General features: G+C 40.4%; 1 protein-coding gene and 1 long non-coding RNA gene across 2 annotated transcripts in view; one reads left to right on the forward strand and one right to left on the reverse strand.

Annotated features, from left to right (window-relative positions):
- Positions 1 to 292: 292 nt before the first annotated feature.
- On the forward strand, positions 293 to 21,577 carry LOC119698578. Its single transcript, XR_005256181.1, has 4 exons — positions 293 to 816; positions 1,848 to 1,888; positions 14,186 to 14,298; positions 19,417 to 21,577. It is a non-coding gene; the product is annotated as an uncharacterized LOC119698578 (long non-coding RNA).
- The window catches only part of LOC119698574, a 341,074-nt gene continuing 321,232 nt past the window's right edge, over positions 2,173 to 22,014 (reverse strand). Inside the window, exon 6 of the mRNA XM_038130625.1 lies at positions 2,173 to 2,870. Coding sequence (XP_037986553.1) covers positions 2,755 to 2,870 — 116 coding nt within the window. The 3' untranslated portion in view covers positions 2,173 to 2,754. The remainder of the gene's footprint in view (positions 2,871 to 22,014) is intronic.

The raw sequence follows: 22,014 nt of genomic DNA on the forward strand, positions 1-22,014 counted from the left end.
GAAACAAAACACGGCCTCCAAAAAAAAAAAAAATCCCACATAAAGAAAAATAAGTCTATCAATTTAAAACATCAGTTCTAAAGGGGTTACTCCTGCTGGTCTCTTTTTATTTCTTTTCCTTAATTTTTAATTACTTTTCTCTTAACAGCTCCACATGACAAGATCTCTCTTCCCAGCCCAGAGGGAATGACTGAAGCTCCTGTTTGACTATCCCAGTGCTTTTCTGACAGCTGTACTGCTAGCTTTGCCTTCTTATCGTTGTTGTTGTTGCTTTTCCTTAGGTCTTGGGATTAGCTAATAGATGCTCTCTGCTGCGAAGTCCATCTACAACATGGCAGGGTCATTGTTCCCCTCTGGCAAAGGAGTTTTTGTTTGCAACAGGTGAGGATGAGTTGGTGCAAACAGCAAGCTGTGTGTAGTAGTAACTCCACCAACTTTGAGGGTCTTTATCAGAGAAACTCACTCAGTGATTCATACAAAAGAGAACAAGAAACTGATCTCTGGAAAGGAAGCACAGAAGACTTCTGAGCTTGTGCCAGACCCCTGTGAAGTCCAAGTGAGGGCCCAAGGGCTCCATCATTGTCCTTTCCTGTTAGCACATGGAACAAAATGGGACAGCAGTCCTACAAAGAGCCTCTAGGGGCTACTGCAGTTCAATAAATCACAATATATAAAATGCAAACCCAGTTTTGAGTCTGATATGGACTGTGTTAATCTCTGGTGTGCTATCTTGGACTTCAGAAGAGTTACATGCAATATTGCCCACTGAATCTTTGCTGACTGCTCTCTCATTGCCACAAAGGATAAAGGATCACAGTGAGTACAGAATATTCTCTTAGGACACAGTGTTTTGTCTTGTTTTCCTGTGGGAAGAATTAGTCTTTCAGTTCTCTTTATGGCTTTGTTCCCTGCTTTCCGATAATATTATAAAAGTAACATCTTTAGCTTATGCTGGGTTCTGCAGAGAACACACCAACTTTTTGTACATAACAGTTTTTTCACTCTTTGCTAGTGCTTTAATGAAATTTGTTTTTATTTGAGTTAATAAGAATCAATGTTTTACTAATTTTCTCTTTAAAGATACCATACACCCTTGATAATTCTCTCCCACCACATGGGGTTTAGTTCACTGTGAAATGTTTCACGCACCATACGAGGCATAGCAAGAGAATGTGCATGTGAGAGAAGGAGCAGTCTTGAGAGCAGCATATTTAAGAAACTCAGAATTCAGGAGGAAATCTCTACAGGATATCAAAGCAAATTTCACTCCAAGAAGGTTTCAGTTTGTCGATAGATGTAGCACAAAGGCTTCCTGTTGTTTCACAAACAATGAATCTTCTCCAGCCTATAAATAATGTAAAGACAAGTCTCAAGATTTTTAAAAAAATTCTGCTAGCTTGAGGCTACCTACCCAGCATGCCTCCTTGTTTACAACTTCCCACTACAAATGTATATTGTGTTTGTTTTCAGGCAAACATCAGCTTTCCCAACTCCTGCAATTAACCTCCAATACATATTAGCAGCAGCCTTTTAAGCAGTTTTTATATCTAGTGATTCTGGGCAGCATGGTCATGGAGTAGTTGGGTCAATACTACGGAGAAGTGATCTCTGTGGCAGGAAATGTGAGGTGCAGCCCCTTCACCTACAGTGCTAATGAGTTACTGCCATCAGCTGCCAATCCTTAGGAAGCACCCGATCTTCAGGTAAATTTCCTTGAAGTCATTTATAAAGGTAAAATGAAATGGTGCATTGAGTAAAGGTGTTGCCACACCTTACATAGGTCTTAGGCATATAAATGGGATCTACACAAAGGAATGGATTTGTGAAGCTCAATTTTTTGTCCAAAGGTTGTCTTTGGCCTGAACTCTCAACATCTCCAAGAGTGCAGGTGAGTGTCCTTACTGCTTCTGATTTTGTTGGTCTCTCACATTGCATTTTTCTGTGCAGGTACAGTAAGCCCAAGGGAGAGACCTTTTGCTTAGGCTAGATGTCCTGCCAAGGTTAGGGCTCTTTGCACAGCATGGATGTGCTTGGTCTCTGGCAGGATGCCAAGGGCACTGACCCCCATGCATAGCCCTTCCTAACAAGCAGTGTCTCACAGGAAATACAGATGCTTGTCTGTTTTGTTTGGTGTCTGATCCTGTCCCTGTGGGCGAGGTGTACTCTATAACAAGTGTTTCTTCACATAGTTTTCAGAATATCATTAGACTGTAGATGCTCAGAAAGAGGTTTTGTGTGCAGTCAGGGATACTGGGCATTTGTAGAGCTTACATAAAGGAAAGCAAAAGTCATGACACTGATGGAGTGTGGGCAACCAAGGAGATTTGGATAGCAAGTCTGGGGTTAAGCAGTTAAAGTCCACTTTCTTTCAAATTCATCCACATTCACTCTTTACTGGGATGATTCTGAAACACATTGTTCAAAAAATCAAATCTGGATCAAGGATAATTTAGTCTTTAGCTCTACAATTTACATGAAAATTTTGTAGTGATGAAAGACTTCTGTCTGGGACTGGAGTCTTGGCTAATTCTAAGCATCCTCAGAGTTTCCTCTTTGTTCTTATCCCCTCTGCTTTTCCTGGAGACTTTTTACACTTGAAACAGAGTTTTTAAAAGTGAATGCAATTTATTTAAAAGCACATTTGAGGCTCAAGAAGAGAGAAATAATAATTAAATACATTCTAATATAATGATAGACCGACACTATAACAGAGTATGCCCCAAATCAAAGAGCTGGATTGATTGTTGGGATTGGTCAAGGAACAGCTGCAAGCCGTAACCATCCTCCAGATTTCTGACGCTGTACAGGAAGGGGCATCCACCCAGATCTTTCCAGTTTTCTAAATCTTGATTGACAGGTGTCCGTCCACACTATGACAGCAACACAATAAACTGTTTAGCTACATTCTGTGACTGGACACAGAGGGAAATTCCCCTCTCCCCTGCTTCAGGCTGATTCACTAAGGATAGAAGGAAATAGTTTCTTGGATGAACTATGACAGAACCATTGCAATAGTGACACCCATTTAGGAGCTTTCAGCCTGGAAGTTGTATAATCAGGAAGTGTATCTGCAAAATGTATAAGCAAGAAAAAGCCTTGAGTCACGTGAATTTAAGAAATCAGCAGTTGGGGGGGGGGGGGAGGTTCACAAAGTCAGATGCTGTATCTGTGGTGAAGTGTTCTCAGGTTTTCATTAGCTCTTAAAATTCCAGCTGCATATCTAATTTCCAGGCCCTACATATCCAGCTGAGGTATCACTTCCTTACTGCCCAAGTCAGATTTTGTGTTCTACAAATGCTCTACAGAAATATCATTATAAATCCATAGCTGAAAGGGCCTGTGCATCTTAAGTGCTCTATCGTTTTCTACCTCTGAATATTCTGCCAGCAGAGATTTAGAACATTGGCTCTGTAAATGCTTTCATGTCAAGACTAAAGGCAACACTTGTTTAATTCATTCTTTGACCCAACAGCAGCTTTATCTTAGGTTATCACTTGTTAAGCTCTCTAGAATGTTTTAAACATGAAGGGGGCTGCTGTTTATATATACTCTGTCTATTGTATTTTACTTGCAGAAATTTGACAGTAGTGATTCATAAACATCAAAACCATTTCCCTTCTGTGCTGTAAATTATGCTTTTCTTTAGCTCCATTCACAGGGTGTGTAACCCATTCCAGACAAAAGAACAAAAAAAAAAAAAAAAAAAAGAAAATTGTATTTGTCCCCCATCAAATTTGTAGTTCTTTATTATAGATCACTAGAGGTCACAGATTTATACACATCTGCTTCTGTGCATATATTTTCATATATACTTGTATGTATAAAGTTTTGGTGTGCATATACATATACCAGTATATACAGTTTGGGTACCTGTCTATTCATAAGTATAAATATGCACACACATGTGCACAATTTTATGTACTGTGGTGTAAATGGAGAACTAGAGTTATACATCAAATGTACTGCAACCTGATTAGAATAACAGTTAAGGTTTGCTGTACATCAAATAATTTACACTACTCTGTGTAAACCCATCATTTCTGTAAGCATAGGATTTATCCCTAAGTTGTCAAAACACAACTGTATTTAAAATCAGCATCTAATAATGACCCCTCAGAAATTACATCAACAGAATCCTTTTGTATTTGCATTATATAACACCCATCAGAAAATCAAAAGTTTTGTGTTATTGAGTCACAAGACTCTTGATATCAGTCTGTATATTTACTCCTAGCAATGGTGTTTTCTACACCATAAGACAGATAACTTTTCATCTGAATACCCCATTCTCAGGTTGAAATCTGACTCCTCCTCTCTGAACATCATGACAAGATCTGAGTACTTTCCATCCTCTTATTGGCTCTTTAAAAACCCAAAACAAACAAACAAAATACCAAAACAAACAAAACCACATAAAAAGGCCCCCAAAAAACCCACAACCCCCCCCCAGAAAAACCCCAAAACAAACAAAAAACAACAACAACAAACAAAAAACCACCAACAACAACAACAAAAAATTTGGGTGGGAGCATTGTGGGGAGGTTTGCAATATTTTGCAATATGTTCCCCAATCCAGATAAGCAAGGACCAATGCAGACAGAGCAGTTCAGCCCTGTGCAACCTCTGTAACTAAGCGCCAATCAGCTGGGACATAGGTACTGACAGCAGCAGACCTCTGCCAGATGCCTTGGTCCTGAGTTATTACTCAACAAGCTGTGTTAACAGGAGTAATGTGAAAAAAAAAAATACCCTGAGTGGAAAAACAGGACAGCGAAAGTTACAGCTCCATCAGGAAGGAGGTAGTTTAGAAATGTGGGAGATATCTAGACAAAGTTTAAATTATCTGCCTTGTAACTGCAAGTAATAGTTGCCTGCAGCAATCGGGATACTTAGAAGAGAGATTTCTTTTTGACACCTGCTTGTTTTGAAGCATTTTATGGTTTTAATAGTTTTCAGTTGGTGCAGGAAGAAAAACCTAAGAAAATACATTCTAGAACTGCAGAAAGAAAGTGCCTCATACAGAATTAACTGGTTGTGGCAAGTGTACTGAACAGACAGGAGGTGAGCAAAAACAGTGTGCTAAAGTGAGTTGGACCCAGCTCTGACTAATAAAACCAGCAGAAGATGTTACCTTCACTGGGATTCAGCTCCACTAGTCACAGCTGTCAAAAAAGTTAAATGCCTAGTCAAATCTAATCCCTTATGCTCTAGAGGCTGGTGAGGCACAAGCACAAAAAATGGCTCCACAGGTTTATGAATCCAAACTGTTTGGAAGACAGCCTAAACCAGAAAGATCTGTCCTCTCAAAGAAGTAAAACCAAACACCAAGGATAAAGCCTCCTTGCTTTTTCCACATCTGCACTAAAATGAAGTGAACCCCATTTACGACCCAGGCTGATGCTCATAAGGAAAGAACAGTATCCTAACACAATAGACATGCTGGAACAGCCAAAATCCTCCATTTTTCATGTGTGGTTGGGTTGGAGGGAAATAAATTTGTAAAATACTCCAACACCACGCACTTTAAAAGATAGAGACAGACAGTGGTAGGCATTTCCCCTAAACTCTCATTCTATGCCATGAAAACTGAAAGGGTCTTAACCATACAACAATAACCAAAATATCAAGCCCCAGACAAGGTAGACTGAGGTCCTTGATGAACCAGTCACCAGAAAAACTTTAAATTGCTGGAATTTCAGGAGTTGCTGGAATTTGAGTTCAGAATGGCATCTATTTCAGTTTGCTGCAATACCTGTAACAAAAGAAAATCATAGCTCAACAAAAAAAATACCTTTGAACAACAAAACCATACCTCCATTTATTTTTTTGAAAAAATATATGGATTTTTTAAAGAATTATAAACAGTTACAAAGCCCTGAGACCAGCTGATGCTAATGATTTTCTAATCAGTGCACGGATTTTTCTTGAATAAATAGATATATCAGTTGTCAATACTGTGCTTATTCTTCCATTAATGTCATAGCCATGAAAAAGGTATGTATATAATGTAATATGCTCCCCTGGCACTGAGGCAATGACATCTTTTCAGAATGTGAATAGAAGAAATTAATTCAGACATATATTTTGAATATCTATTTGAAGCTATCATGTTGCAGTGAATAAAATGTGTTTATCCCTGCTTAGTCTGCAATCAAGTGGCTTAGCAGGCTGATGTTCTCATAGCTTTAACTTTCTTGCTTGGCAGGGAATCAGCCTCTTTTTGCTGCTCACATTGAGCAAACTTGCAGATTTCAATCCTTCTGGAGTTCTCCTCTGAGATAATGAGCTATAGTGTACCTTTTGGTCTGCAAAGAAATTGTGAATCTTGGACCATTCTCCTCAGACAGTGTAGGACCTCAGAGAGGGGCTGTTGGTGAAGAAACTTCACCATCAATGTCATTACAAACAATGCGGCTTCTTAGCAAAATGCTTGAAACACATGCAGAGAACTAAATTAGCCATGAACAACAATAAAACCCTGTCTATCACCACTGTAGAAAAAAATACTCAGATGGAAGCTATGGGACTAAATAACCTGAACTTGAATGCAATTATCTGGGGTGTTTTTTGTTTCCTTGCAGGTCATATAGGAAGAAAAAACAGCGCTATACCTTTGATGTAGTTTTAATAAATATTCAAAGTCCCTTCAAATACTGCCTGAATAATTACTGTGGATGCAAATAAAATGGGGAAAACCAGAATGACTTTCTGGTCTTCCTCTGGGGAATGGACTTTGGAAGCAGCAGCACTGAATTGGATGTGAGGCTACTTCAAAAGGAGAGGAAAGGCGAAAGCTGAGAATAGTAGGTGTTGTAAGCCTCTCAAAGGCACTACGTTGCTAGATGTGCATTCAAAAGAGTCTACATTAGCACTACAGCCTTCCACCATGGTGAGTGGCCAACTACAGTTTTGGAAATGATACTTTCTTCTCTTTGGGAAGTCTCTGTGCATTACCTTGCTGTCTGCTTCAGTGAATCCTTTACAGCAAAATAAACCTGGCTATAAGAAACAGAAAATAATTGCAAGCCAGAACACCCATGAAGACACTTGTCTTGGTAGTGACAGTTTAATTCCAGGGATCATTTTGAGCACATCTTGAGCTTTGATCCACCACTAGAGTTGTTGAGACAAGCCTTTTCTAGAAGCACATCATGATCCCTCTTGCAAATCTCCACAGAACTTCAGCAAGACCATTTCTCTTATGAAAACATACATAACTTTGCTGTAGCTGTTTTTAAGCCATTAGAGTTGTATAAAGTATTTTCTACTGTGCTGGTGAAAAACATTGGAAGGTTTACATGGTTTCTCTAAAAAGGCTGAAACCACCTACTAATATTGTTGTCTCATTCTAGAGGTCCAAGAAAGCCTTTAATTCATGCTGAGGAAGAGATATCTTGCTTTCTTATTCCATCCTTCAAGCCACCAGCTGGACAACCCTGTAATCTCCACAATGACAATTGTAGTAGGGTCCTACTCTCAGGTTTTTTTCATTCATTAGCTCAGGTTCCTCATTACAGTTATTACTTCACCTAACTCTGTGTTTGCAAGGATGGCATATGCCTCAGTGGGCTCTTCAGACTGCCAATTTTCTAAGAATTCTATCATCACATACTGCGTGGACATGTCTTCTCAGTCTCAGAGAATCAAGTAGCAATGACTCCACATCATGAGGATACACAGACAGCTCCTGTGATGCTGCTGTCTCCCAGTGGATCAGAAATGTGCTGGTCTTAGTGATAGTAGAACTTTGCTAAAACTTAAAAATGCAGACAAGAGTTCAAATACTTCATGCCTTGGTCAAGACATTTGAAAGACTTAGGGATACTGAGGGTGAGGGACAAACACTCTGGAAATCAGAACATGGATGTGAAAGTCATCATTCTGTGCTTCAGCTTCCTGGTTTGCATTTTATAATTTCTTCCAGCAGACAGCTGCATTAGGAGGCCTATATGGGGAATGCTGGGCTTCCTCTATTCCTGTTTCCATATAAAGGGCGGTATCTGCCACTGGCTCTTGATACTCACATTTGTGTTTTGGGGAATGCAGCTCACATTAGTCAAAACATGTGAGTGACAGGGAATTCTGCACAGGAAACAGGGTCCTTCTGTTCTGCTATTGCTGGTTAAAAAAATACTCCCTTTCTGATTCCGGTGATCCACAGCTTTCTGGATTGATTGGAGATATATTTATCATGTCTTGCCTTCTTCTGTGACTCAGCAGCAAACAGATTTCCATTTACAAACAAAAGTAAAATGACATTAGTAATTGTCAAATGCAAAAAGACAAAACTGACAAAGACATTTTGCTTTAATACTTCTAAGCAGATACTGCAAGTAACAGAATGCACACACACACACAGGGGAATATTCAACATGGAATTTTGAAACAGTTGCCAGCACTTTTGTCTTGGAGAAAGAAATCCTGCTGCCTGCCTCAATAGCAATTGGCATTTTGTGGTCAGCTGCCCAAAGATAAGCACAGCAGTGGCTGTGGACAGCTGCAGCAGCTGAGTCAGTGAGCCCTGGCACAGGGACAGAGCCAACAGGTGACAGCCAGGCAGGCAGCACCTATGTACAGCATCAGCCTCATAAAAGACCTCAGGAGGACATGGAGATGGTGTACGCCCTTCCAGCTATGTTAGGCACTTCTCTGCTGTTACAGCTAATTTCAGCATGACCAGTACCGAGGGCAAAGGAATGTTAAAGGCAGGGTAGTTGTGGGTCTCTAACTGTTCTACTGTGTGTATTGTCACTGAGCTCCTATCAGTGACCAAGTCATCCATGTTTTCTGCAGACAAACTTGCCCACTAAGCTAGGGGGAGACCATATGCCAGACTTTTATGGAGCAGCCTTAGAAGCACTGCTGAACTTTGTGCCTTGGGTATCACTTGGAGCAGTCAAAACAATCCCGTGTATCCCTTGTCAACATCTAAAAATTTTCTTTATCTTTCTCCATTTTTCTATGTGACTCAGAGAATCATGAAGCTAATTAACTCCATAGATCAGCTATCTGCTATAATCAGGTATCCTGTTTGGCATTTCCTTATCTGATCAGATAACCAATTATTTTCCCTTGTACAGAAGGACGTGTACATAAGGACCACTCAGATGAGAATTGATCAGGACTTGTTCCTCAAACAGAGCCCAAATCAAACTTTTTCTGATGCTATCAGTGGAAGCTACCCAGGTTTCAAAGACAGGTGCTCATATATTTCTGATCTTTCCTTCCCACCACAGAGAAAAAGGGCCTGAAACACAGAGAGAAAGGTATTTTGCTATGGGCTTATATTCTTTCACCCATGCTTCTCTGTCTGCCTCTCCTAGATTCCCTTGATCAAGCATCTCTTGATCTTTTGGTTCTGAAAGTCATCACACCAAGTTTCAAACACATCCAATCACTCATAACTTCTCCCTCCAAGAAATATGTCAAATTCCTTTTGCATGTTTATCTCTGATCCTCTTTACAGATACATTTAAGACTCCCTTACATTACATCCCTAGTATTCACCTTGCTTCAGATGATTCCTTTGTCTTTTCAAAACTAAATGCCATTTTTATTTTGATCTCAGGAATGAAACTGACTTCTTACCTCTGTTTTATCAATATCTGAGAGGAAGCACTGTCACTTTTGAAGCTTCCATCTCATGGTGTTTTCTGCTTGAACAGAAATTTAAGCATAGCCAAAGGATGTATCTTTCACCTTAGATAATATGCCACTTAACTAAGGGCAAGAGGCTCAAATGGCCATGAATTTCACAGAAATCAGCTATCTAAGTTAGACCAGCTGAGATTCTGGTTGAAGAAATCTAAGGCAATTTGTTCTAGAAAGAATGTACAGTCAAGCAATTGACATTAGGTTGTTTTTCTTGTCAATGCATACCTTTGGCTTGAGGATGTCAAAGAATTTTCTTCTGAATCTTTGTACTTTTTTGTGGTCCTATTTGGGTGTAATTTCACCTTCACACTACATATTCACTTTTACTTGCATCTTGCTTTTAGATTGGATGCTGAGCTGACATGTCTATGAGAGTTGTCTGGCACATCCTATGGTTGTCACTGAGCAAGACTGAGTGGCCTCTTTTTCTGCTCATTGTTTTCTCATACTTCAGTGACTCTCCTGTTCATTTTTGGAGGGCCTTGTAGCTCCGCTTCACTTCCTACACAAACTAGCTGCTGCAGTTGAAAGGTTTCATGCCATTTTTCTTCCACATTTCCCTCTCTTCATGCATTTTTTCTCCCTATCCAGTGGAAACAATGACAGAGTTAGGTGGTAGAAGTTTTCAAGTCCCAACAAATAAATACAGTGTTATGATTCCTTGACTTCTTTTCATCTTTCATAATTAACAGTATTCCTTTCTCATGTAGCTGGGGATGTATGCATCAGCACTGCTGCCTGGCCAGTGTATTTGGGAAATGAAATTTGGGGGAGAGGCGAAGTCCCCAACAAAGAAACAGAATGGCTTCTCTGGAGTGCTGTGATGGCTCTTCAGAATTGAAGTATTTCATGCACTTTCTTGGTTTGCCTGCTCAGGTTTTCAATGAAAAATTGAAATGTTCTGTGGGAAGCAGAACAATTTCATGAATAATTCACTGCAACTGAAAGCTCGCCTCTCTGTTGCAAAACAGTTTGATGTAAAACTTTTCAGTTTCTTCCAATTAGGACAAATGTAGAACTCTCTCTGTGCTGTCCTGGGGCACAAAAGGCAACGTAGCTGTTGTCCTGTATCTTCAGTAGCAATAAGTGTTTGATCAGCTTGTGTGTTAAAGATATAGGCATGAGAGGAAGGAAACGAGGCCAAATTTACTAGAAGTCCCCTTGAATTCTCCTCAGAAATTATATGACTTGGCATTCTTTAGGCCAGGGATAAGACTTAGCTTTTTCTTGCTGTTTCTGTTGTATGTTTGCATTGCTCAAAGGCCTCTTTTTTCCACACATTTGTTTGAAAAATTCCAGCCTTATTTCTTATTCTGCCATTGCACTAGCTTTGTCTCTTGTTTCCTGTAAATGATATTTTTCACTGAGCTGGATTAAACTATTCCAATACCTTTCTGCTGATGTGCTTCTAAACTACATTCTGTAATAAATTACCAAATATATATACTGTAAAAAATAATTATCCCAGTTTTGGTGTAAGAGTGAAAACTGAGACTGCCAGTTGCTGCATGGACAACCTCAGCTGAAAGATCAACAAAAGCCACCACAGTTGGTTTGGGAAGTTTTGTCTGCATGTACACTAGTTTCTCTTCCAGCAGGATATAAGCTTTTAATCCTCAGGACTTCCAGAGTCAGTGGGCACCTTTTCTCTTATCATCTCCCCATTTTCAACCTAATGGAATATGGGTAACATTTGGTAGAGGTGGTACATAAACCCTCTGGCGGCTTTCATCATTCTGTCAAAGGGAGGAAAACAATCAAAGTGCTGCAGCAAGAAAACAAATGGCCAAAGAGCTGTTGAAGCAGGAGGTTCCAACTCACTGGAGCTCAGCTTATTACAGGCCATATGCCTGAGTGGCTCCTCTCACTGAGTGCTGCACCCAGATACAGAAACAAGTGTGAAAGTGCCAGTGGTTCATCAGGCCTGGTTTGCTATAACCATATGCAACTACTGAGAGCACAGAAAATAAGAACCTGAAGAGGCTGTGGTTCTAACAGGAGAGAGAATCCTTGACAAAATATAGCATTTTAATATAAATTTCCCAAATATTTATGTAAAGATCATAATCTTTAGGCAATAATAATTTGGTATCTCAAGCTCACAGCACATGATCTTGTTTTAGTCCACAGGCTATATTCATAAATTATACAGAATAATTTCAATTTATTTCCCTACCTATGTTATCTTCTACTTTTAAATATCCATTTTTTTAAAATATCATGGGGTTGAATTAATATTTTCTCTTTACAGATACCATTAGCTCACACCCTTCCATCTATGCTCAGTGTTTGGAGGGCTTGCTGTGTAAATGAGGGACTAAACACATGACTCAGGTCTGAATGATAGATGACAGAATGATGGAGACTGAATGACACAACCGCCAGAATAAGGAGAACAGAAAGGGTGGAAGAGGTCTGTTTTTTTCCTGACATTTCTGTTACGTTTATTTGGCAGAACTCTTTCCAAGAGCACTGAAGTGTCAGGCCCCAGCCAACCATTTCTATTGGGTGTTAGGAAGTCTTAATTACCGAGAAAAGGGAGGCAGCCATCAGCAACCAAGAGCTTGTTCTAGAGCTGCTATATTCCCCATCCTCTCTGTAGAGTACTTATTTCCTCACAGGGCTTAGTTGCTTAAGGAATTATTCTGGAAGACATGTTCCTGTGAAAGAGGCTTTGCTAATTTGGAGAAAGTATTCTTAGTCAGAATAATGAGATATGCACTTTTAGTTATTCTAGAGGAGGTGCTCCACTCTAAGTTCATACCATGTCCAATTCAAAAGGGTTTCCCCAAAGAAGATGGTGCTTCATCTTCCATTACACCTTCCATATTTCTGCAGCCAGTTGTACAGCTCTGTGGCCTTTTAATCCTCTAGACTGGGGTTATGTCATCTATCTAGTAGCTCTTTGCACACATAATTCACAGCACTGTCATAATTCACTACAGCTACTTCAGTCCACCCACATTTTGTAAAAAGGATGATGACAAGCTTTATTTCATTTCATTTCATTTCATTTATACTCTCCCTGTATGTGAAAGACTCCTATCCTACCTTTGAAAACTTTCACCTTTATTTTCCACTTTGGTGGCTTGTGCCTCCCCTTTTGTATTGCCCAATTGAAAGCTTTCTTTATGGCTTGAGTGCCTCACTTAACTTTCCCAGCAGCACATCAAGTAAGCATGCCCTTTACAACTAAAATGAGCTGTACTGACAGCACTGGTCTGCCTCTGGTTTGGTTTGAAACACTGTTACATGAAATGTGAGGAAGGTGTCTAGACACAGTGCAGAGTAGGCACCACATGCACACTGTTAGAAGACATTAGTAATCCCTCAGTGTCAGTTGCTGTCCTCACCCGTGTTAGTTCAAAAGGAAAAAAAAAAAAAAAGTGACAGTGTTTTCACCTGCACAGGATGGTTAAAACAGCCTTTCTTTTCATGTAGCAATAAGCAAAACTAGATATGGAAAGTTGATTTCTTAGAAATTAAAAATATCATCTTACCAGTCTTAATAAATTTGCCATTCTTTGCTTCTGTGTTGCATAAAGGTCCATTAATTATGCTGCTGTCTCTGAACACGGCTCCAAAGAACAGGGTGACCACCTTTTTCAATAAAATTGCAGATTTACAATTTTCCAGCTCAGTGAATTGCTGGTATTTAAATATATTGAAAGGCCAATGCCAGACTGTTCTGACTCCCTGTGCTGCATTTTACCAGGAAGGAGGTGCTGGAAGGGTGCATGAGGCAAGAAAGAAAAGGAGCAGAAAAGAAAAAACAGGGCAGCTAGACAGGCAGACGTGATTGTAGGAAAAGCCTTCAAAATCAGAAGGAATTAGAGTGCCTGGAAGGACCTAGGGCTCAGAGGTGGGTGGCCCTTGGTGTCTCCTCAACCCTTGTCTTGCTCGCAAATGATAGAGATGATCATTACTGGGACCCCAGAGAGGGCAAGGCTGGTATCTCCCAGGAGGTGTGGTCCGTCACTCTGGCTGTGAGATGAGGACCAAGCTGGTGTAACTGCCTTTTGCCTCTTTGCCCAGCGAATATCGCAACAAAGCATGAACTCTGTGCCCTGCCTCGAATCCAGGTACATGGCCACACAAACATGTGGGATGATTCCTACTTTCTGTCAGCTCTCCTTGGCTGGGAAGGGGAAAGATAAGTCCATGCAGGTTTTTCCTGTAGTTGTCTGAAACTGAAAATTGGATTTAACCATCTGCAAAACTGTACATTCTTTTGGCAACAGGGAAGGCAGGAAGAAAAAAATAGTAGGAAACAAGATAAAGTGACTGAAAAAAAAATCATGTTCATCTACATAAAAATTATCAGAAGCTTAAGGGCTACTGGGGGTGGCAACGAAGGCAAAGCTGGGTCCTATATTTTTGTGCCTCTGGCTTGGATGTTGTGACATATAGCTGAGGAACATCTTGTGTTTGCCTTACCTGAGTATAGCAAACAGCCTTTCTTACAGACAAAAAATAATAAAATATCCAGCTCATAAAGCTCACCCTCTCCTCTCATTGCTTATGGAAACAGTAATACTCCTGAGGGCACTTGAGTACTGCTGGCATTGGACACCACTGGTGGAGGAAGCAGCATGGCAATCTTCTGCTAACAGCTCAGCTGAATCCCAGGAAACTGATTAAGAGGTGAGAAACCACTTTGGGTACATGGATCATCTGCTGAAAACAGTGCAAACTTGTGCCTGGTTTTAGACAGGGATGGACCATCCCAGGACCATCCCTATTGTGTGGTTGTGCTGAGAGGAGTGACCAGGCTGTGCCCAGCACAAACTCCCTGCCACAAAGTCTCTCCAACCGTTTTGTTTTGAGGACTGCAGGGACAGAAGATGGTCTCAAGGACCTTTAAATATTGGTTCCCTGATTTTTTTCCACTCTCTGTTTTTGAAACTCAGCTGCTGTGATAACAGCCAGGAGGCTTTTAAGTCTCTCCTCCTTTGTAGGAAGTTTTACTGTAAATTCACCCTGGCTTCCAGATTGCACACATAGAATTCTGCTGTGTGTGAGGCTGAAAGAGGAGACTCAATTTCCCTGCGGTGAAGGCTTCCAAGAGCTTCTGTGAGAAGTCCTACTGCTAAAATACCATTCTTCTCTTTCCCCTCTTCCCGTTGTCCTTCTTTTCCTAATATGCCACACTGCATATACAGAGCTTTGTTCACACCTGTGCCCTGTATTACTGGACAGAGGTTCATTTTTGGTTAACTTGTGTCTGGCACTTGGATGACCTTGATGCAAATATCACTTGGAGTGCAAGCTTTCTATGAGTTTGGCATGTAGGGTGGAAATTATGTGAGGGTCATTTCCCCACAGATGATTCTACTCTATATCTGAGACTGTCATGTCTGTCTCCCTCCAGAAGCCAGAAATTATGGAATTAAAGGAAATGTGTCTAGAGCACAGTGCATCAGAAGTACTTCATTCCAGTTTTAGGATGAGATAAATATCTCTCAGAGGGAACTGTTTCTTTCTGGCCACCTCAGGGGGGCCATGTTTGTAGTAGGCATCTCCATTATAGATAGCTCCCTTTAGCCAAATAAATTGTACTGTAGCCACTCCTGTCTTAAAGTTTACCCTCTATAATCAAAGGTGGTATAGACATGAGAGATGGTGTGAGATGGTGTGAACCTTTGATGCATTAATGCTTGCATGTCATCTATGTGGGGAGCTGAGAGCAGTATGCTAATGCTTACTAAACTGTAAGCATGATGAGCTGCCCTCCAAAGGCTGTCAGAGTGGAGCTCCTCTGGCACTGGCACCTCTGTCCATGAGAAACACAGGGAGTCACCTCCGTTGCGTCATCTTTATAATGAACTTTTAGTAACATGGGCAGCTCACGGAGCAGATTCAGTAGCTGCAGGAAAGGCAACACTGAAGCCTTAGCCTGTATGGATGATTAAGTTCCTCAAGAGAAGTCACAGCCATACATTAGCAGAGAGTAAAGATAATGTGAAATTATTGTCAAGGGGGACAATGGAAAGAGAGCTTGATGTAAAATGTCTTTTTAATTCCTTTTTATTGAAATTCCTTTACTTTGTTTACATTGCTCTCTATCGCACACACCCCAAAAAAATCTAGGATTCCAGAAAAACTATACTTATTTTCAGTTTGTGTTGTAAGAGAGAGGTTTTAATTCTGCCAAAAAGCAATGGGTTTACTGAATCCCTTTAAAAAACTCAAAAAACCCAAAAACCCCCCATTTTTTGTCCAAATACAAGAAAGCTGGACTGAACTATATCTTTTTTCACATGTCACTTTAGGAAATTAATTTTACTGCTTGCTTTAGCAAGATCAGGAGTTCATCCAAATTACTGAGCATGGGTCTGTTTGAATATTATATTTTTATCTAGAACCTTGTCCATGAAAGTCATTCTGTTGGCCATATTCTTCATTATTAGGATCCTAGTCTTACTTTTTCCTAATTTTTGAAATTTTTAATCAGTCACAATTCTGTGTTACCACATTCTTGATCCAAACATGACAATAAATCATTGTTTACAAGGCATAAAAATGTATTACAGTAATTAAGGCAAGGCTGGGGCTCTGACGGTGTTTGCTTACATTACTGTGGAAGAATGTGCATACCTACTATGAAAACTCACCTTCAGAAAAAGATAATTGTTTGCAGATACAAATCAAATTTGTTTCTTCAATATATTTTAGTACATTTGCCAAAATCTCTAACAGTATGTTCTCCTGTAGTGCCCAGGTGGATCTCAAAGAGTGCTTTCCCTCTCTTGGCCTCTCATAGGCACGCACACAGTGCACACGTGCACAAACACACACCAGGGCAAGTGCACAGAAAGTTCATCAGGCATTTCAGTATTGATAGGCCCCACAATTCAAAGCTGTTTTTTGTATAAGGGGATTAGGACTTTGACTGACTTTCTATGGCATATGGAGGATGAAAAGTACAATAAAGCATGCTAAGGACTAGAGACCAGATAACAGCACATCAACAGCTAATTGCTATGTACACTGTATAGCTGCAAATGAAACACAGCAAGAGACTTGAAGAGATTCTATCATATAAGATTATAGCAATGGTCTGAGAACAAAGCTAGAAATTCAGAGGAAAAACAACCCAGAAATTCCAAAATAACAGAACAAACAGTGGGAAGCCCTATTTGGAAGCCCTATAAGGTTTTTAACCATTTTGTAGCTGGAAGGGTCTTCCTATAAATATTTTCCATGACAGTGTTGTATCTCCCTCAGGTTGGAAAGAACAACTCCTGGCTGCTTTCATAACCCAGGCTAGCAGCAGTGATGCTTACATCCTGCAGGATCCTACACTTTTTGTCATAGCTACTCTGCTTTGCAAGAGTGAGAGGTGAAAGAGAGCTGAATCTGGACACTGGTGTAAAGCAGAGTATGGGGCATAAAGAGGCTCTACATGCTTTGTCTGTGCTCACAGCATTAAAACATGACCTCTGTCATGTTTTGATGTGCCCCAGGGGTGCTCTTGTTCCCTCCTCATCAGGCAGCAGGGGAAGCAATGGAGCTGGTGCCTTATGGGTTGCACACAGCCCAGTGCTACAGGGCTGTCCCCATCCTTCTTTCAGAGAGGCTGCCCTAAGACATTCTTTCAAGTTTCACACAATCTCCAGGAGCCACTCCTCAAACCTCTGGACATTTGAATGCCTTCCAAGTCTCCAAATGGAGCTTCATCCTGCTCAGTTAAAGAGGATGTATTGTTTTATTTAAATTATGTGTAAGGTCCTGTTGTAGTATGATTTTTTTTTGTGGAGGTGAGGTGTATATGCTCTTGGGTAAAGGGAAGAATATCACTAGGCAATGATGTCAGCACACAAAGAAATTAAAGCAATACCAATTTCCTCTATGCTTGCATAGCAGAGAGGACCAAGTCTTCTTATGTGGGAAGACAGTAGAGAAGCTGTTCATGGGGAATTTAAACCACCAAATAAAACACTCCTATATGACTTTTTGAGAATCATTAATATTGGAGATGGATGGTTGTCAAGACAGACACAATTACTTTCCATTTTGTTAAATGTACAGTTTACAATAGTGCTAGTCTTTAAGATGTTGTATGGTTTGGGGTTTTTTTCCCTGTTGTTGATAAAGGCTATTTGTCAAAAATGTGCCTATTAAGCCATTTTCAGTCCTCATCTACCTTGCACATATGGCAAAACATAATGAGTTTTCAAGCTGGAAAAATATTTAGCATCCTAAAAATGACCTCTAGGTTGATTTGAAAAATTCATCCACCTGTTGTCCTGAAGCTTTACTGAGATATGTGTACTGCTTCTGACATGTTGTATATTATAGTGCCTTATTCAGAAATACAAACACCTTATAGATAAAGAATAGCAAAGGGATAAATAACTTTTCTGTTTGGAAGACAACTTTTCTATTGAAAATATTTCTACCCCACTAAAAATAGAAAATAGACTAATTGAACAAAACAGCTTTTAAAACAAACTCAAAAGGTTACAGCATAAAATATGACCAATTTTTGTTTAATCTTCTAAGGTGTTGCCACTGTACAGTCCTTTCTCACAATGTGGCCTCATGCAGCCTCAGCCCACAGCCTTTCATGGTTCAGACTCTGCAGCCAGGCTTTGAACAAAAAGTGTGTTCCTCTAAGTGTGCTGGTGAGCACCTATGGTGGTTGAGTGCTCCGGTCCCCCACCAGGAAAAACTCATACAGGTTTTCTGCAAACATGCTGCAGAGCTTGCAGGTGGTCACTTTCCCTGCAGGGAGAATATTCATACAGTGAGATGTCATTCAAGGTGACTACAGATGGCAGAAGTACCAGTCAGTGAGCCACAACAGCCCACAAGCTGATATATCATTGTATACAGCATAAGGGAGCAACACATGCTATGAATTCCCCAAAAGGCTATGGAGTAGTTGATGCTACTTCAGAAATATGTTTAGGGAAACCAAGATTTGAATCTGCCTCCAATTTTGTGAGAAAGCAGCAGCTGGTTTCAGACTCAGTGGATGGCAATGGAGGGGTTCCCCCAGGAATCAAATTTATCACTTATTTATATTTATATAATATATATAATTTTATATATATAGTAACCTAAAGTAGTAAATTGCATTTCCAAGCTTCAGTGGATATAATGTCACAAGAATTGAAAGCATGTGAACAAAAAATGTGAGCCTGGCTTGGTTCTTTTGTTTTCTCCCCAGTACAAATGTGGCACTGTGTAAGCAGTTCTCAGATGGCTACAAGTTAAATTTTCTGTCTCTCTGGAGTAAGAAGACGATATCATTGCAGCTGAGTGTTGTGCAGACAGGGTGGCTGTAAAAATCTTCAGTCATTTGTGTTAGTCACAGAAATAATAACTTTATTACTGGAACAGAGGCAGATTGCTGATGTTTTGGGGTAATGCTTTTTCCTCTTCATATTTATTGTAATATCAGACAAAGTTTTACTGGTGTCACACAGACATTTGCTATTAACATGAAAAAGGGTTTGGTCTTCTTGAGAGATTCTCAGTTAGATAATTTGAACATCTATTTTTTATTTTATTTTTGTTGGATCTTATAAAAGATTTCCTTACAATTGTTAACACACGTCATTTTAGTATGTTGATTATTATATCTTCTCCTTTTTACCACACTAAACTTTTTTTTTTATACTCTTTGGTAGAGTTTTATATTTCTCCTCTTTTGCCAGGTAGGTTATAGCTATGCTTGTATTTCTTCTTTTTAATTTTGTTTTCATGCTGCTAAGCAAAGCTGGTAATTTGGATGAATTCTTACTGCATTTTCAGGAAGGAGAACTGACTGAGCCCAACACAGGTGGTCTGTAAAGCTGGAAGGGGTCTTCTCCACTGGGATGATCACATGTTTCTGTACTCCCACACTCAAAACAATTGGAAATTGGTGTAAATGGAGAAGAGGATCGTGATAATCTGTGTAGTCAATTCAGATGTTTCATAGCAGTCCCCTGGACAAAGACAGTAAGATGGAGCCATGCCAAGTCAAGAGACCTAAAGTTTTTGCAAGAACTCTCACCTTAACATACCAGCACTCGTGTCCTTCAGTTTTAACCTGCTGGAGTTATGTATAATTGATGTAGGGGTTGAGAAAGTCATCTGACATCTGCATAAGGAAAATGTTAAGCTTTCTCAGTTTCTAGCACATGATTTTTAAGACATTTTAATCCCCTCCCTTTCAAGTGTGGATTTACTGGGGAGGTCAAGGGGTCATTAACACTTCCCCTGCTCCTGTACCATTGACAGGCAAACTCATCAAGGACTGGTGTTGGATAGTGTTATTTCATTAATGCACATACCTGTGTTTGGGTTTTTTTCCTTCAGCCAAGTCCTCATCATCCTATTTCTTTAATTATTTGAAGTTTAGAAATTGTCTTTCATTTAAATATCATCAGCTCAAGGCTCCAGTAACAGACCTTACTGTTTTTTGACGTTGCAGATGTTCTAGGAGGAAGAAAGGAGGGTTGCCCAAAATTGTTTTGCTTGCTATTGCAAGGACCAGAGCCACAATGGAGAAGATGTTTCACCCTGTTGCACCAATGACTATACATCCCTCTGTGGGCAGTAGAGAGGGGCAAGATCATCTCTAGGCAGCCTCTTGTTGCAGATTGACAAAACAGATGAAACTGCAATGGGATTAACTGGCACTGTATCAAATGTGGTAAAGCAAGGATAGTTCCTCTGCCTGCTTTAGAAGCAGGCTTTTATCTGCCTACATATCTCTTTTTGAAAGTCACTCAAGGATGCCCAGTTTTATACAGCCAAATACCCCTCTGTATGTGCATTTATTTAGTCAGTGTCATTTTATGGTCATGTACACATGAAGAAGAAGAATATGAAGAAGAAGGCAGAAGAATATGACATCACTAAGTACACCCTCAGACACCAAGTGGAGTGGTATGGTTGACACACCTGAAGGAAGGGATGCCATCCAGAGGGACCTGGACAAGCTCAAAAAGTGGTGGTATGGGAATCTCATGAGATTTAACAAGACCAAGTGCATGGTCCTGCACCTGGATCAGGGCAACCTATACTATCAATACAGACTGGGGATGAGCAGATCAAAAGCCTGCCAAGGAGGACTTGGGGGCGCTGGTGAATGAGCAGCTGGACATGGCATGGCAGTGTGCACTTGCCCAGAAAACCAGTCATACCCTGGGCTGCAGGGAGAGGATTTTGCCTCTCTGCTCTGCTCTCATGAGACCCCCAACTGTAGTTCTGCACCCAGATTTGGTGCAGATTTTGCCTTAGCACAGGCAGATACTGACTTGTTGGAGTCCAGAAGAGGGTCACAAAGAACACTAGAGGAAAGGAGCACATCTCCTGTGAGGGAAGAGGAAAATAATTTGGACTGTTCAGCCTGGAGAAGAGGACTTCAGGGTGACCTATCTGTGGCCTTCCAGTACCTGAAGGGAGACCAAAAGACTGATGGAGTGAGATTGTTTACAGGAGCATGACAGAACAAGGGAGAATGGCTTCAAACTGACGGAGAGTAAGTTCAGATTAAAAGAAGTTCTGTAAGGGTGGTGAGGCACTGAATGGGTGTCTTAGGTTGCAAATGCAAGATGTGGATGGGGATGTGTGTCCTGTTTCCATCTGTTAGAACCAGCTGGGGCAATTTTCTTTATCTCTTCCACAACCAGTCCTCCCTCCAGGAAATATCATCTGTTAATGGGCAACTGATAAAATTACATCATCCCATTGTGAGCTGCTCTGCCCAGGGGGAGGAGCCAAACATTCCTACCTAGATATGATCTGAGAGTTGAAACACCAGTCAGCCTTTTCCCAGTGGATTTGCAGAGGAGCAGCTTTTTCCCACTAGATTCCCAGAAGACCAGGCCCATCTACACCACCACTGGACCTTGAGAAGAAAACTACACCTTTCTACAAGATCATTTTTTCAACAGAACTACATCTGTCCATCCAGGAGGACTGCAGCCACCATTTAATCAGACTGCTTTACTTTTATTTTTCCTAATAAAGAACTGCTATTCTAACTCACATATCTTTACCTGAGAGCCCCTTAATTTCAAAATTATAATAATTCAAAGGGAGGGGTTTACATTTTCCATTGCAAGAGACGCTCCTGCCTTTCTTAGCTGACACCTGTCTTTTCAAACCAAGACAACAGGTTTCCCAGAGAAGTTGTTAATGTCCCAGGAAGTGTTTAAGGCCAGGTGGGATGAGGCTCTGAGCCATCTGGTCTAGTGAAAGGTGTCCATCCATGACAGGAGGGCTGGAGCGGGATGATTGTTAAGGTCTCTTCCAACCCAAACCATTCTGTGATTCTATAATACTATGACATGGGCCCTGTTAAGCTAGTAAAAATTCTGTGTGTTTGTTCTTTACTGTCTTCTTAAGGGTAAGCTTGTT

The sequence above is a fragment of the Motacilla alba genome, chromosome 3, assembly GCF_015832195.1.
Source record: "Motacilla alba alba isolate MOTALB_02 chromosome 3, Motacilla_alba_V1.0_pri, whole genome shotgun sequence".
Classification (NCBI taxonomy): domain Eukaryota; kingdom Metazoa; phylum Chordata; class Aves; order Passeriformes; family Motacillidae; genus Motacilla; species Motacilla alba.